The sequence below is a fragment of the Centrocercus urophasianus genome, unplaced genomic scaffold (assembly GCF_019232065.1).
Source record: "Centrocercus urophasianus isolate 14NV4802_14NV808 unplaced genomic scaffold, USGS_Curo_1.0 seq_40, whole genome shotgun sequence".
NCBI lineage: Eukaryota > Metazoa > Chordata > Aves > Galliformes > Phasianidae > Centrocercus > Centrocercus urophasianus.
The window spans coordinates 2,621,655-2,637,432 of NW_024884978.1; the positions used below are offsets into that span (position 1 = coordinate 2,621,655).

General features: G+C 45.7%; 2 protein-coding genes and 1 non-coding gene across 5 annotated transcripts; 1 reads left to right on the forward strand and 2 right to left on the reverse strand.

Moving 5' to 3' along the window:
• Nucleotides 1-657: 657 nt before the first annotated feature.
• Nucleotides 658-6,790, reverse strand: CUNH17orf58 (chromosome unknown C17orf58 homolog). Its single transcript, XM_042832828.1, has 5 exons — nucleotides 6,643-6,790; nucleotides 4,182-4,802; nucleotides 3,979-4,059; nucleotides 2,315-2,506; nucleotides 658-1,789 (listed from the first exon to the last, which is right to left on the reverse strand). The coding sequence occupies exons 1-5, from the start codon at nucleotides 6,704-6,706 to the stop codon at nucleotides 1,602-1,604; spliced, it is 1,146 nt and encodes a 381-aa protein (XP_042688762.1). The 5' UTR covers nucleotides 6,707-6,790; the 3' UTR covers nucleotides 658-1,601.
• An 885-nt stretch (nucleotides 6,791-7,675) lies between these two features.
• Nucleotides 7,676-7,748, reverse strand: TRNAR-CCG. The gene has a single exon. It is a non-coding gene; the product is annotated as a tRNA-Arg (tRNA).
• Nucleotides 7,749-9,447: 1,699 nt separating this feature from the next.
• On the forward strand, nucleotides 9,448-15,094 carry KPNA2 (karyopherin subunit alpha 2). 3 transcript variants are annotated; one of them, XM_042832975.1, is made up of 11 exons: nucleotides 9,448-9,512; nucleotides 10,219-10,330; nucleotides 10,430-10,567; nucleotides 11,011-11,099; nucleotides 11,732-12,000; nucleotides 12,704-12,798; nucleotides 12,891-13,154; nucleotides 13,760-13,993; nucleotides 14,088-14,270; nucleotides 14,376-14,525; nucleotides 14,623-15,094. In XM_042832975.1, the coding sequence occupies exons 2-11, from the start codon at nucleotides 10,259-10,261 to the stop codon at nucleotides 14,713-14,715; spliced, it is 1,587 nt and encodes a 528-aa protein (XP_042688909.1). In that variant the 5' UTR covers nucleotides 9,448-9,512; nucleotides 10,219-10,258; the 3' UTR covers nucleotides 14,716-15,094. The 3 variants fall into 3 exon arrangements, with proteins under 3 accessions (XP_042688909.1, XP_042688911.1, XP_042688910.1); XM_042832977.1 differs by having other exon boundaries at nucleotides 9,481-9,545; XM_042832976.1 differs by having other exon boundaries at nucleotides 9,500-9,576.
• Nucleotides 15,095-15,778: the final 684 nt, after the last annotated feature.

Genomic DNA, 15,778 nt, shown 5'->3' on the forward strand with positions numbered 1-15,778 from the left:
AACCCTTCCTCCTTCCTTCCCCTGTCCCACCCTCAGAATCACTGCCAGGAATGATTTTGCCAAATCAGGAGCCCTCTTAATTAAGTCTTGGGAAAATTCCACCTATGTATGCTATGCTCTGTATGACCTCTTTCACACTGCAGAAGTGAGATGGTGTATTTTAGATGAACACGAACTACTGGTGAGTTTATGTCCTATAGTAACAGTTTTCTAGGTCCTAAAATGTAGGATGTTCACTGATGGTATTTTGTCTCCTATTCCAGATCAAGAAGTATCTCATACATGCGACTTATCCCACATGCTCTGCTCCATAGCTCCTCAGTGACTCGAAACCAAGCTGCAGATTTATCTGAGGTAGAATTGGTAAAAAGAAAAAGAAAATTAAACTTTTTCTTGCCATTAAGATTCTAGTGGCTTATTTGTAGGGATACTTGCAAATACTGTCAGAGCTACTGCTTTGGCAAGAATATTTTGTCTTACTAACAATAGTAGTTAGCAGTTATTTTTCTACTCTGTTGTTTGAAGTAGGCAGATTTGAACTGTGCCTTGAAATCACCAGGTGATCCTTCCAGCAAGGAGATGCTCCCATTTAATACTCTCTGCATAATCTTTTTTGATCTTTTGAAACCCAGAAAAACAGTGAACTGAGAACCCTGTGAACACTTTATTAATTTATTGTACAGACTTAGAGTTTGTGAATACTGACTGCTGGAGCAGTAAACATTAAGAGATGCCCTTTGCAGAACATTTATATAATTCTTAAATCTCCACTGCTTAATGGTACTAAAGGGTTGTGTCTTTGATTCAGAATAACTCCTGATGTGCAACTGCAACTTTGATAATTCTCATGGGAAGATAACATTCAGTACAGAGTTCTAAAGCTGAACTTTTAAGGAACTGACAAGGTAGCCAGGCATACAAAATGTGCTTGCAATTGCACGCTCAGTTTGCATTCCTTGGCAGGAACTTCTGCCATAATTTGTAAGCCTAATTGGGCATTTGCGTTGTGTAGTTACTTGATTTGCTTTCAGTTAGTTGTTAATTATTCAAGTATATGAATACACTACTTTATAAGCTTTATATGAAAACCCAATTCTGTCTAAAGAAGTGTATTTGAGGAGATCAACATAATATGAAAGATACTTAGTTTTGTTGGTTTCTTTTGCATCACATGTATATAACTTAGAGCTGAGTGAAAACGCAGCTGACATTCTCTATAGATTTGACATCCTCTAAGGTTTGTTGGAGGTGAGGGGCTTGGAAGTACGGTTACTTCTTGTGTACCTAAGAACCATGTCTTCAGAATTTCACTGAGCAATCACTACAGATTATTAGTGGTACGTTACAGCAGAGGAGGCAATAGCCTGTGGCTCTGAAAACAGCTAGAGCAAGGTTACGACCAGTTACTGGAGATGGACTTTTGTGCTATGTTATAGGTGGCTAGTCAGAACATTCAGCTAGTGTTTGCTACAGCACAAATGCAAATTCACAATCAGTTTCAGGCATCAGTAGAACTACCTCCTACTGTTGCTAAATCATTATGTTTATTCTGGTAGGTGAATTCTACTGCTGCCTGCGTTACAGGAGGAGCTTACGAAGCCTTATCTACATTTAGTGCGAGCCCCTTGCACTTTGCGGCTCCTTTTCCTGTTGAATCTCTTCACGTAGCTGCTGCTGCTTGCAAGCAAGCCATCCCCTGGCCTCAGGTGCCCACGCAGGAACTGCACTAGGTTTGCAGGGATCTGTCTTCTCTTGTGGTAGATCTGACCCATCACAATGTATCTGCTGCCTGCAAGGGAAATGAGATTTCTGTGTTATGAAGAAAACATTGATTCATTCACTGCACTCACAGTAAGGACAATAGATATATGAATAGATAAAAAGTTAGACCCTAGCAAAATACATCCTGGGACTTGGGGGTTCTACTTGCACATGAATTAATTATTCAGTTGTACTGCAACTAGAAGGTTTAGTGGGGAAATGCTGGTATTTGATAAATCTGCATTTAGAAGGGAAACTAGACTATTTACAAAGAGCTTATGCTCCTGCTTAATTTTGTTTAAGCAATCCTAGAAACCTTTGCAATCATCTTGGAACTGGATGAAGTTGAAGAGCTGTACTGCTACCTGATTCCTTCATGCAGGTGGGTCTCTTACCAAGTTGCAGAAGTAGGGTAGAAACAACCCTCCAGTTTAAGCACTTTTTTTGTTTTGAAAAATAACACAACCCAGGATGAGCCTTTTGAGTGGAGGCAAACTAAAATTGTACTGCATGCAGGAGGAACAGTAGAGTGGATTTAGCTGGAATTGTTTACCAAGTTTGAAGTCTGGACATGGCTTGCTGCAGTTGAAAGAATCCACAACTAGAATGTGAACTCGGAAGAAGAAGCCATCAGGAGTAATAAAGAGGCGACTCATCTTGTACAGGCCATCACTGTTTACCAAAAGTGTAACCAAGTGGACTCCACTCCCCAGTCTTTCCATGTTATAAACAATTCCATTCACTGCTGTTTTAAGGACAAGAAAAAAGAAGCGTGAGATTACGTATCGGAGTGGCAACTCAAGGTAAATGTGAAGATTCATTTAAGGTGCTGTAAATGCCAGCACAGAAATTATTTGGTGCAGTAACTGGCAGGACTGAAGGTAGCAGTTGCTTCTAATTATGACACTGGATGACTTACTAACATTTCTGTTCTTTACAGCTCCGAGATCCAAGTGAAATTTATAAAAGGTTCAAATTAAAGTGATGGTTTTAGAATTGTTCCTCACCTCATATTCAAAATACTTACTTGACAAAGTAAAACTTACAAGTTTTAAATACCACAGTGTGGTCCAAAGCTAACCTACTAATAAACCACTTTGGATTTGAAAGGAAAGGCCCTCATCACATCAAGCAGCAAGGGCACCAAGAAGGCAACGTCATGCTGTCAGACAATTTCTGCATGCTATCTGACAATTTCTGGTTTTAATAAGTAGTGGAACTGGAAAACAACAACTGTGTTAGGTATTAAGAACTTCTGTAACTGGCATTCTACCCGCATCACTGAGAACTTTGATTCGGTCTGTGGCTGTAAACATAGAGAACTGAAAATTCTCTCTGTGATCACAGCAATGGAACTTGGCTGATGTCTTCTTTTGTACCCGGCTTCTTCAGTGTAAGACTTGGAGGAGACTGCTGTTTGTGAAAGGCTGAGAGGTCCAAAGGTTGTGTCACTGTAAGGCCTATGTTTGACAGGAATGCGAGAGTTGTAAAACAAATAATAATAAAAATACAGAACGTTTGTAGAAAGCACTTCCTGACTTCTCCATTTAGAGAAAACAGATGTCTTATAACGTGTTTATATTCTGCAAATGGAAACATCTGCTACCGGTAGGCATGTATTCTGCTCATCCCTTAAAATACTGTGGGAAAAAGTTGCTATTTGACGTCATAAGTGTAAGGAAAGATTTCAGTCAGAAAATGCTCTTCAGTGCAACATTACCAAGTTATTTTCTAACATCTTTAGCTATACCAGCTTGGATGCAGGGAGTGAAGACATGAATCCTAAGGAATGTCATGAGGAATTCTCTATACAGAACGCATGCTGTGCGGGTTACTATTTATTTTTGTTGGTGTCTTTACCCCCTGGATCACAAACTTGTTCTAGTTGTATGGGCTGCTATACAGCTACAATGTTTAACATCAGAGTATTGAAAACTGTTGGTCTTCAATTCTGTAGATCAGCAACAAGAGCTCTGCCTTCTGATTTGGAGTGGAAAGTGGATAAAACGGGGAAAAAGAGCACTGGTCCAAGGCAGAGAAAGAGTAATGTAAGACTTGGTACTATTGTCACAGTACTCTTACAAACAGCTGTGATGGCTCCCTTTAATGCACTTAACAGTTACCTAATATATGTAGTGAAGTAGTACCCTAAAAGCAGAAGTGTCAAGGAATACATCAACAAAGATGGCTTTGTGTGGCTCATGGAAGACAGCTTACCAAATTCACTTGTGCAGTAGGCCTCCACTTCATCTCTCTCTTTCCTGCACTCGGTCAGACATGCCTTCTCCATATCGGCACCTAGAACAGGCACAGAGACTGAGGGACAGCAATGTGCCCTTCTGGGATGTTTTATTCAAATTGTGGCACCCAACCTGTGGAAAGCTCACAGCCTTCCTTACTGGAGCAGTCTCCTCCCTTACCTTTCTTCAGCAAGCTGAAATGTTGTGGCAAGCTGGGTGGCTGGCGGTTGGTGACCCAGGAGGGTTTGCTGATCATTTTCAACAATTCAGTGCTTTTGTAGGGGTTTACCTTGCCTGGTCGGTTGAAATGATCCAGCACGTTAGGATCAGCTGACTCTGCTGTTCCAGACTCTAGAAAAGGATGAGCCCCCAGTAAGGATGTGATCTTATGGTAGGAAGTTGCTGTGTGCTGGAAATGAGCTGACACGCTGTTAGCAGCCTCCGCCAGCCGCCTGTCTGCCTGCTTTCTGTTTGCCTGGTTCAAGTCAAAGGAGGTGGGAGAAGGCCCCTCGCTTGCAGGTTCCAGAGGCAGGGTCCCTCCGTGCTGCAGGAGGTGTTTCCTCAGCCCTGTGCTGTTTTCAGTAGAAGGCTTGGTTCGTTTCTTTTTGTCTGAAGAGAGGGAGGTGATTTCAGGAGGTTTTGGGTGCTGCAGGTTGGTGGGAGACAGAAATTGGTATTCGGTGGGATCCTCTCTAGTGGTGGCCCAGGCTGGCAGTTTGGCTTGGCTGGGTGTCGCATCTGCTGAGTTATACCCATATTTGCTGAGAGACTGGCTGGCTTTCTCAGCACAGGGCAGGGATCCTGCATTAAAAAAGAAAGAAAAGAAAAAGAGAAAAGAGAGAGAGCAAGTCAGAATTGTTAATTATTCCGTGCCCATGTGATGGGAAGTACCTGGCAGATTGGATGTCTGCTCCATAAACGAGGCCTTCGAGTGCATGATGGCATAACTCACAGTTCAACTGATAAAACGGAGCCCTTCATTTGTCTGTATTCAGCCACAGAAGGCCTGATACAGAGAATGCAGCTGTGAGCAAAACACAGGAGATTTGCATTTTTACTTTATTATTGTTGTAAATTAAAAACATCACTTATAAACAAACCCTTCTCTCAAAAGCCTGAATCTCCAGGGAGCATCTGAGGAAACAAAATTCACATTGCCATTTGGGATGCTTATTTAAAAGACCATGACAACAGAACTATTTGGTTTTCCCATCCATGGGATGCCTTATTGACAATGTCATCTGGACTTTTCAGCGGCTTTCGGCTTTGAACGCTACTGAAAAGATCTTTATCCGCAGTTTTGGATCTCTGACTTTTGCACTACAGAGTTGTATGGGAGTCCAAGAAGACCTAGTCTGGTAGCTAGGCTATTGCTGCTGAGTAACAATTATTTCAAGCCTTTTCTTTAAGCTGAGAGGACAAGAGCTGAAAAAGACAGGAAGCGTCTGGGACTGCAGTGACAAAGGGACAGGCTTAATGGCACTGTTTGTGCAAGCTGCACAGTTACCTAGAGCTTAGTTTATATTTCACCTTGATTGCTCAGAGCTCACAAAGCAAAAGACTTTTCTGCTGGGAAGAGAGAAATTGCCTCTTGCAGTTCTCCCTCCCTGTGCTTGAGCCCTCCCTTTAGTTGGCCAGTGCAGGGTTTTAGAGCAGTTCACCCACACACAGCCGCTGTCTGGGTGTTCGCTCTGTGGTTAGCACTGTGTAGGAGGCTGATCCTGACTCCTTGTGTGAAAAGAGATATTTGACTTACACAGATGAACAACATCCTGGTTTATCTTCCATAACTGACTCTCAGCTGCTGACCTTGCCATTTCTCCCCCTCTGCTCTCACCAGCTGCTGTCATGGGAAAGATTCCCTGATATTTGGGCTGGCCACATGTAAAGTCAAAAGAATGCCCATGAAGAAAAGGGTGGAAGAAGTCCAAGCTGAGGAAATTAATAGGCAAGGGTGTTATGGAGCTGTTCCCATACGAAGCTGTGTGCTCTGAGCAGGTGTTTTAGATTTGGCTTTTATAAATGCACTTTTCTGTCAGTTTATTGAGCCCTCTCAGTCACGGGCTGTAACGAGAAATGGTTCATTTGCCCCTACTCCATCTGTTCAGGATGCTGAGCCTCGCTCTGCGACACCAGCATCTTCCCGTGCACCTCTTGCAACCTAAGAAATACAACTGCCCCATCATCAGTTCCTGGACTTCTCCTTCTTTATGGAATAGATCACCTTTAGTTGCAGAAATAAGATACACGTTTGTTCATGACAGCTTGCTCCAGGGGATAAATTCTAGACCCAGAATTTATCAGCGCAGAGAAAGAGAGTAAAAGGGCACGACCACATGCAAATGGAGAAATCCCACATGCAGAACGAAGGCAAACTTCACGTGCAGACCAGTGCAGGCAGGATGGATGCACAGCACCAGCTGCCTGCCTGCTTCAGACAGGTGCTCCTCGTTCTTTCTGACCCCAACAAAGCAGCTACTACAATTTACATTCCCAACCCGTTTCTTTCCTGAGCCTTTACGTTATTCGTGCTACAACTTGCTGGAGAGTGGGCTGCTTTGGTGAGAATTTGTGGAAATGCCTTTAACCTCCCCTAACACCGCAGACAGATGTGTGCCCAGCCCCGCTGTATGGAACTTACCGGCCACCGAGCTGCAAGACGATCTAATGACAAAGCAGAGGAGCCAGAGTGCTTTGGTTGTCATTTTGAAGTAAAAGTTTTGTTTTTCTTTTTTTTTCTTTTTTTTTTTCCAGCCTCAAAACGAAGCGGAGTCTTTTATGCCCTTCCCCCGATTCATGCTAATGAGAGGCAGCCTTAGGGGAAACGGGAACCGCCGCCGGACAGCCCCCTGGAGCAGCACCAAGCCCGCACCCACAGCCCCGCAGTGCGTAACGGATGGACGGGAGGCTCGCGGCGAGACTGGGGGAGCGCCTCGCTCTGCCCGTGGAATTGCTCGAGGAGAGCCGGAGAGCGCGAGGCTCTGCTGGGCGGCGGACGGGCAGCCAAAGCTGAGCGATACGGCAGGAACCCGAGGGCTCCAACCGCGCGGCCGGAGCATCGCCTGCCGAGGGACCGCTCCCGTGCAGCGGTTATCGCCCGGCGCGAGGGGAAGCCCTGCTGACAGCAGACACCGCTTTATTTCTCGATTTCTATGAGCTGACGTGCAAAATTTTACACCCCAAACCGACCCCCGTGTGGGTCGCTGCGTTTAAGCAGGTTTATCCCGCCGAAACAGGCGATCTCGTTACCGGACCGAAGCCCCGTCGTGACCGCCGGAACGGCCGCGTCGCACCTCCCGGCGCCGAGAACCGCCCAGGGCAGCGCAGCCACGGCCCGGCTGTCAGCGCTGCGCGCGGCCTCGGCTCGGCAGTCGGACCGGGCCGCCCGAAGTACCGGCAGCTCTGCAGAGCCTCTCATCGCTCGCTCAGCCGCACGGCGAACCGACGACCGCTCCGCTCCGCGCACCCCGCTGCTGCTCCGAGGGGAAGGACGGGGCGGCGGTACCGGCACCGCGCTCGCCACCCCGCCGACGGAGCCGGGAGGGGAGCGGCGGAGGGGCTCGGAGCCGCTGCGGTTGCGGCCAAAAGTGAGGAGTGCACGCACTGCGCTACGAGCTACTCGGCGGGAGACGCCCGCGCTGAATGTACCGAGCTGCCACAAAACATCGGCGGCACGACCCAGATGGGACTCGAACCCACAATCCCCAGCTCCGGAGGCTGATGCCTTATCCATTAGGCCACTGGGTCACCCAGCAAAAGCTGCGAGCGCCGTGCCGTAAGAGCCCCGCCCGGAGGCGGTGGCTCCGCCCCTGCAGCTCTTTAACGTTCTCCCTGCTCATGAGCGGGAGGCCCCGCCCTCGTCAGTGCCTCCCCGAGGCTCCGCCCCCTGAGCTTCGCGCGGTCCTGTGCGGCCCTCAGAGGTGGGCTCGCGCCTCGGCCCCTCCCCTGTCCCGCGCGCCTCAGTCTGTCACGCGCGGTGGTCGTTGCTTCCCTCAGCGTGGCGCGAGGACGTGAGCGCCGTTCCCTCCCGCGGGTGGCTGCCTGAGGAGATCCGCCGCCGGCCGCCTTCCCCGAGGTCCTCTCCTTTAAAAACTCTCCCCCTCACGGCCTCCCGAAGCGCCACTTCCCGCCCCTCGGCTGTGGTGCGGTGCCGGCAGCAGCCCCGCCCCATCTGCTCCTCTCGCAGCGCTCTCCCGTGAGCAGCTGCGGCGCTTTTATCTCTTGTTCTCCCTCCGCTGTCCCCATTACCTCAGGCGCAGTTCAATCTGTGCGGGGCCGCCCATCCCATCCGCGCCGTTCTGCAGTAACCCGTTGGTTTCCCTCAGCTGCCCGCCCTCTCGCCGCCCTTTAGGCCGCCGCCCCGCACGTGGAAGAGGCCTTCAATGGTCGCACACGGCTCGGCTCCTTGCAGCCCTCCCTGCCCTGCCGCGCCCATCCCTGCGCTCCCACCCTGGGCACGCTGTTCCACACAGCGCCCTGCAGCCATTGATGACCACCTCTGCACGCCGCCGTGCCTCTTCTTTGGCCCGCAGGGTGTTTTAGCTCAAGTTCAACTTTTTTTAATTTTCCCTATTTGCCATTTCGGTTGACTGACGTGCTTTCTCTTGACTTCCTTACCCTTGCTTGAACGCTGAGGGATGTTATTATAAAGAGCAGCATAGTAAGGCACAAAACCAGCCGTGTAAAACATGGCTGGTAATTCCTTCTTCGCTCAGTTTATCTTTGCTAATTGCTGTGTGCCTCTCCAGGTCGGTACGGTCTGTTTAATGCAGTGGTTTAATTGGTAGGAATCGATGTGATCTTTTTACCCCGATTTGTCCTTCATAGGCATTGAAGTGCTGGGGTTCTGGCAGCTGTGGTTCCTTGGTTGGGATCCACAGTAATGGTTGTATGATTTTATTGTGGTTCGTACTGGTTGCTGCTGGATTGCCTTCAATTCCTACGGGACATTCCTACACCGCATTTATGGGATTGGGATCACATAGGGGATCTTGGTAGAAGCCCTCGATGACTGATGGTTAGTGATGCAGAAATGAGGCCGTACGTGAGGAAATGATGCGTTACTGACGCAAATCGCTCAGGACGGGCAGCATGAGCGAGAAGAACCTCCATGCTCTCAGCCCACTCCGGGTACAGTAAACCCGTGGCCGCCCCACTCATTGCCCAGGCGGCACGAAACTACAAATCCCAGCACGCCACGGCCGTCGGTCCCCAGGGTTCCGGCCCCGCGTGCGGCGCATTGGATGCTGGGAGTTGTAGTGCAGGGAGGGCGGGCGGCGGTTTGAGTGCGTGACGTTCGCTGCGCTCTTCCGGGAGCACGGCGGAGATTTTCTCCCTTTCATCGCGAGATGAGCCGCATTTCAAACCGGCCAATCAGAACGTTGCTATGGCTCGAACTGGCCAATGGCAGAGGGAGGGAGCGGGAAATTTAAATCCCGCCTGGAGCCGCCGAGGTTAGTGGCAGCGTGGTCCTTGGCTGGGGGCGGCTCGTGTGCGGAGTCTGCAGCCGAGGTGCGGAGCCGGAAAGGAGGGGGTGCCGCAGAGGTGCTGTGAGGAGCAGGGTGGTGCGGCGGAGGTGTGGAGCGCGTGCTGCTGTGTCTGAAGGGGCTCTGCTCTGTTGGCGGTGGGGCACTCTCGGCTTCTGCTCCGGAGCTTTCTGGGTCTCTGCGGTCTTATACTGCTACTAAAAATGAATCCGATGGGGTTGGCACGTCCCGGCGGGGTTTTCGCGTTTTGGTGGGGCTGCGTATGAGATAAAGGTAGCTTTTCTGTAGTGGTTCACCTTGGAGCTGGCCTTGTGGAAGCCTGCTTCGTTGGTGGTGTAGCTGCTGGCTGCACCGATGTGGTGAGCTTGCTCAGAGGGCCTTCCTGGTGCCAGGGCTCTGCTCTTCTCGAGAGGGGCTGGGGTGGGTGTGGGTGGCAGCCTGTGCCATAGATCCTTAGGACATAAAGGAAATAGCTAATGTGTTCTAAAATGCTGTCTGTGGGAATGAAAATGATGTTTGTGGCTAGGAGGGTGTTTAAAATGTGTTCTGTTAATACTAGAGGCTGCTGTAACAGCTAAGCTTTTTTAAAAGGCAGCTTGTTACGTTACTAATATCTTTAATCAAGTCAGAGGGTGTTAATGTATTTGCTATTCTCTTGGATTCAAATCTTGAGTCTTTTTGTGTTCCTGTGACCTAAGCTTCTAGTGTTTACCATTTACTCTGGTTTTCAGGCTTTTTTCCTCCTCGTTTGTCTTTTGAACTCTAAGCAAGATGTCCTCTAATGAGAATACCAATACAGCAGCTCGCTTGAACAGATTCAAAAACAAAGGAAAAGATACTACAGTAAGTATTCAAACGTGGGTAAATATTATAGCTAGCTATCAGTAGTTCATAAATAGAGTTGTAAAAGTAAAGAACTGAATATGAACATGTTTTCTCTAGGAAATGAGAAGGCGGCGTATTGAAGTCAATGTAGAATTGAGGAAAGCTAAAAAAGATGACCAGATGCTTAAAAGAAGAAATGTTAGCACTTTTCCAGACGAGGCCACTTCTCCCCTTCAGGAAAATAGGAGCAATCAGGTAAGTAGGTACCCAGAACAAGTGGCAACAACTTCAGTGGCCACACTAATATGAATTTCTTCTCTTGTGGGATGCACAGTTACATGCACACTACCAACTAAAGGCTGTGATAATAACTTCAATAAACTACAACTTAGATCCTTAAGTAGCTTCTGAGCATGTGCAATATTCATCCTCTTCTCTGTGCTGCTGCTGAGGTATCTTGTAAAGAGCTTGGGCAGTTGTTCAAACTTGCTGTCTCTATGTATCAGTCACATGAAACCAAGTTTTCAGTAGTTCAAATAACTATAGATTAAACTAGCTGAATTTCTGGAGTGTCACATAAGGGCATAACTTTTACTGAAGGATGTGACTGAACTGTGGCCTCTTCCTAGCACTGTGTAAAGACTTCCACAGATGTGTGCCTCTCCCAGCAGAGTGCTCATGGAACTTTTTTCGTACAGGTTTCTGCACACTGGTCAGTTGAAGAAATAGTCAAAGGAGTTAATAGCAATAATATGGAGCTTCAGTTGCAGGCTACTCAAGCTGCCAGGTAAGGAAATGAGAAGTAACCAACTCTGTGTGCAAGTCAGTAACTAGGCGTGGCCAAAGGTTTGGCTTGAGAGCCTAAACACTGAAGGGCAACAACTATGGCTCTTCTCATCAGGCAGTGCTTCAGCAGACACATAAATTGGCTTTATATACAATATTTAGGAATAATTATTTTAGTCACAATATTATGGAGACCATGTGGCTTCTGAATGTTCTGAGTGCAAGTATGCCAAACTTCCTCTTACCTTAACAGATCTAAAGTCTAAGTTGCTAAACTCTAGGAAGCTTTTACCCCAGTGCTGCTTCCGACAGTCTCTACCCTTTTGTCTATTGAGCAATGTCTGTTGACTTGGATGTATTGTAACTTGCAGGTCTGCTTTGCTTTTGGAGTTGTAACAGAGCCTCTCGTGAAGTAAAGATATACCTAAACAATGCTCACTAGCTTTAGGAAGCTAGTATTTAAGCTGTCTGTAGCTTGTCTGAATTTTCCCTTCTTGTATTTTTACTTTGCCCTCCTCAGTCCTTCTCTCTCACTTGTTTTTTGTTGTGGATGATTTTATACTGACTTAGTGGAATCTGTTGTTCAGATCTCCGCAAATGCAAATAACGCCTCCTGTTTGTATCCCTCCTTAGGAAACTCCTTTCAAGAGAGAAGCAGCCCCCCATAGACAACATAATTCAGGCTGGTTTGATTCCAAAATTTGTCTCCTTCTTGAGTAGAGCAGACTGTAGTCCTATTCAGTTTGAATCTGCCTGGGCGCTTACCAACATTGCTTCTGGCACATCAGAGCAAACCAAGGCGGTAGTGGATGGTGGGGCTATCCCAGCCTTTATTTCACTTCTGGCCTCTCCTCACATTCACATCAGTGAACAAGCTGTGTGGGCATTAGGAAATATTGCAGGTATGTCAATATGCTACATAACTTTCAAACCTAATTCCTTTTCTTGAAATAAATGAACACTATTAGATTTGTTCTGTATAGCATGCTGAGCTTGGAAACTACCTTGGTGATGTTCAAGTACATATGTGATCTACCATGTAGAGTGTGCCATGGACAAGTCTTTACCTTCAGTCTAGGCTTATGTCATGTATAACCTGGCAACCTGTAAGATGTATTAAATGGGTCACATATTAAAATTCAAGTTTCAAAAAGCTGTGTAACCATGCTAGGACACAGAACTTTTCCCTCGGAGGCTTTTGACTTCTATCAGTGAGCTCTGCTGTGTCTACTGGCTTGAAGGAGGAAGCAAGAGGCTCATGTAACTGTGTATGTGATCGCCGATGCTCTTTGCTTTGTAACAGTTGCTAGTAGTAACAGTTACTAGTACTCTCATATCAACCAGCATACTGAAGTTTTTCATGCACCTTTCAGGATTACTTGACCTGCCAACGTTGGATCCCATTCTCCAAAATATAGTGTTATAACTGCATTGTTGTTTTCTACATTTGTGTTTTTATAAGACTTAACCATCGAAACAGCCCTTTTTCCTATTTTACTTATTTCTTATCTAGCCCTTAAGTGTAATATCATGTTCCATCATCAGTGATTGTATGCATGCATACTTCTGTTCCTTAACAGGTGGTTTTTTTCATTATCTTTATAGGGGATGGTTCTATCTACAGGGATCTAGTTATTAAATTTGGTGCAATTGAACCACTGCTAACTCTCCTAGCTGTTCCTGATCTCTCCTCTCTGGCTGTAAGTTTACAGTGTTACTCAAAGTACAATTGCTGATGAGTGAGCCAAGAGCTAAAGTAACAGATGTTAATGGTTTATTTCAACTCTTGCAGTCTGGATATTTACGCAATGTTACCTGGACCCTCTCAAACTTGTGTCGTAACAAGAATCCTGCACCACCCTTGGAAGCTATTGAGCAGATTCTTCCAACCCTCGTCCGACTCTTGCATCACGATGATCATGAGGTGTTAGCAGACACGTGCTGGGCACTCTCCTATCTGACAGATGGTTCCAACGACAGGATAGAAGTTGTTGTGAAAACTGGATTGGTGCCACAGCTCGTCAAACTGCTGGGATGTGGTGAACTGCCAATAGTGGTAAGCTATCGGGCCTGGAAGTTGCCACTGCTTAACTTGAGTTGTGGATAAAACTGGGGCTATAATAGCATTCATTTAAACTGAAGAATCTTGTCATACAGAAATTTGATGCTTACTCCAGGTTTTGTGTACATGAGCCTTGAGCTTCTATCTTGACTGAGAACTATCCCAGATGAGGCATAGGCTACTGTTGAAGAGTGGCCTTGACACACGATGAATGGTTTTTGCACACAGGCCAGGATGACAATCAATGTTCTTTAAAGCTTGGCTTCAGTTCTACACTATAGTTGGAAATACTCCCTCCAGAAACAGTGTTTAGAATCGGGCTCTTTGTGCAATGTAACTACACTGCATCAGTACTATAATTACTGTATCAATACTTAAACTTTCTGTCCTGAGTAGTTTGCAGATGGGTCTCGAAGGTATGTAGTCCGAATGTGTTTAACATCTGTCTATATAATGCTCATTATGAGCTTTAAGCTTGTCTTATTATCAAGCTGTTAACTAGAAGGCTGGAGCAGAGAATCATAAATGATGGCTGTTTCATCAAGCGTGGTTTAGATGACACTATTTTTTCATAATTACTGCTTTCACATCTGTTTCAGACTCCTTCACTGAGAGCCATAGGAAATATTGTTACTGGTACTGATGAGCAGACACAGATTGTTATTGATTCAGGAGCCCTATCTGTCTTTCCGAGCCTCCTATCTCATCATAAAAACAACATTCAAAAAGAAGCTGCATGGACAATGTCAAACATCACAGCTGGACGTCAGGACCAGATTCAGCAAGTTGTGGATCATGGCCTTGTGCCGTATCTCATTGGTGTTCTGAGGAAGGTAAACAAAAGTTGCATCTACTGTGCTATGGCTTCAGCTTGTTATTGTTGTCTGTATTCTAATACTACTTTTTTTTTTTTCTTCACCTTCATAGGGAGATTTCAAATCTCAAAAAGAAGCTGTGTGGGCTGTGACTAACTACACAAGTGGTGGAACAATTGACCAGATCGTGTATCTTGTTCAGGCTGGTGTTGTTGAGCCTCTACTGAATCTCCTCACTGCTAAAGACAGCAAAACTGTGCTAGTAATTTTGGATGCTGTTTCTAATATCTTCCTGGTATGTGGATGCAGTATGTTCACTTGCTGTCCAGGTTGCTGCCAGCTGTTTTTCAGTAGTTAGCACCGTACACCTTTGATGTTACTTCATGATTGTCTTTTCCAGGCTGCTGAGAAGATAAACGAGACTGAGAAACTTTGCCTCATGATTGAGGAGTGTGGAGCTCTAGACAAAATTGAAGCTCTTCAGTCACATGAAAATGAACAGGTGTACAAGGCCTCAGCCAGCCTGATTGAGAAATATTTCTCAGCAGAAGTAAGTGGCTGCTGTGTAACTTCACTCTGCTTTTGTAGTCCAGCACTGATTAATTGATTGAAATGTTACTGATCTTTCCAACTTTGTTTCCTTCTAGGAGGAGGAGGACCAGAATGTTGTACCGGAATCTACTGCTGCTAGTTATACTTTCCAAATTCAGGGCAGTACTCCCGATACTTTCAACTTCTAGATGCTGCACACACTGCAACCATCTGCAAGCCACTTGGCATATGAATGCTGCCACTTCTGTGTCTTAATAGCCCCCCCTTTTTTTTTTTTTTTGTGACCTCTAGCACTTTGTCCAACTGAAACATACTTGAACAGTTCAAAACTGTACATATGTGAATTTTTTAACTGTTAAATTCATTCTGACATTCTTGTAAATACATCTTCTCACTTCTGTCTTCTAGCCTTTTACTGTCTCTGTCTCACACAAGAATGCAAGTAGGTAGTATAAGCTTCTTTTTAAATGTAACCCCTTGCTCTGTGTAACATTACAATCAAAACACTGAGTAAGCTTTTAAGGAGGATTCGTTTCAAGTTCAATAAAGTGTTAAGAATACATCAAATTAATTGTGTCAATTGCATTCTTGAATGGGAGCTAGGAACTGGTACGGTAAATGCCATGAATCAGAACATACATGATGGTAAGAATGCTGTAGTAAATCATGAAACTTGATTCCAAAGTTGGTTAATCAATGGTAAGTATATTCAGATAGTCTTAGCACAGGTCCTTAGAGCTTAAAGAAGTTAACTTAGTTACCTGTTTAAAAAGGGAACTTTGTAATAGTATCTGGTCTTGTGTTATATACCTTCATATCTATCTTAAAATGCTTACAAGAGTCAGATTTGGATGTAACTCAGTTCTTCACAGAAGACATCTGATCTTAAAATGGTAGCTTTTCCTAACTAAATTACTGTTATGTGCTGTTAGTACTTCAGCAATGATTCCTTTGAAGTAGTAGATACTGTTCTCGCTTTGGTTACCGTATGCAAGGCTGCTACAGTCTGTTACACAAAAGGAAAAGTGGCTGATCTGTGTATGCTTCAGCAAGAGTTCCAGCTAAAGAAGAAATGGGATAAGAGTAGAAATCTGCTGTGCTACAGCAAATGGGGCCAAGCTTATGCTTACACAAGCTTCTCAGATTTTCAAATAGCTTTATTTTATGATAAGTTTATTAAACTCAGATGTCATGTACTACTGGATCATGGCACTGTTACAAGAGGCATCAATCCTTTGTGTATGTGTCTGC

Coding starts and splice junctions, on each gene's coding strand:
- CUNH17orf58 (XM_042832828.1), bottom strand. CDS start 6,706: ATGACAACCAAAGCACTCTGGCTCCTCTGCTTTGTCATTAGATCGTCT. Junction 4,803..6,642: donor GTCTTGCAGCTCGGTGGCCG/GTAAGTTCCATA, acceptor TTTTTAATGCAG/GATCCCTGCCCTGTGCTGAG. Junction 2,507..3,978: donor CTACTGCACAAGTGAATTTG/GTAAGCTGTCTT, acceptor TCCTTAAAACAG/CAGTGAATGGAATTGTTTAT.
- KPNA2 (XM_042832975.1), top strand. CDS start 10,259: ATGTCCTCTAATGAGAATACCAATACAGCAGCTCGCTTGAACAGATTC. Junction 11,100..11,731: donor CAGGCTACTCAAGCTGCCAG/GTAAGGAAATGA, acceptor ATCCCTCCTTAG/GAAACTCCTTTCAAGAGAGA. Junction 13,155..13,759: donor GTGGTGAACTGCCAATAGTG/GTAAGCTATCGG, acceptor CATCTGTTTCAG/ACTCCTTCACTGAGAGCCAT.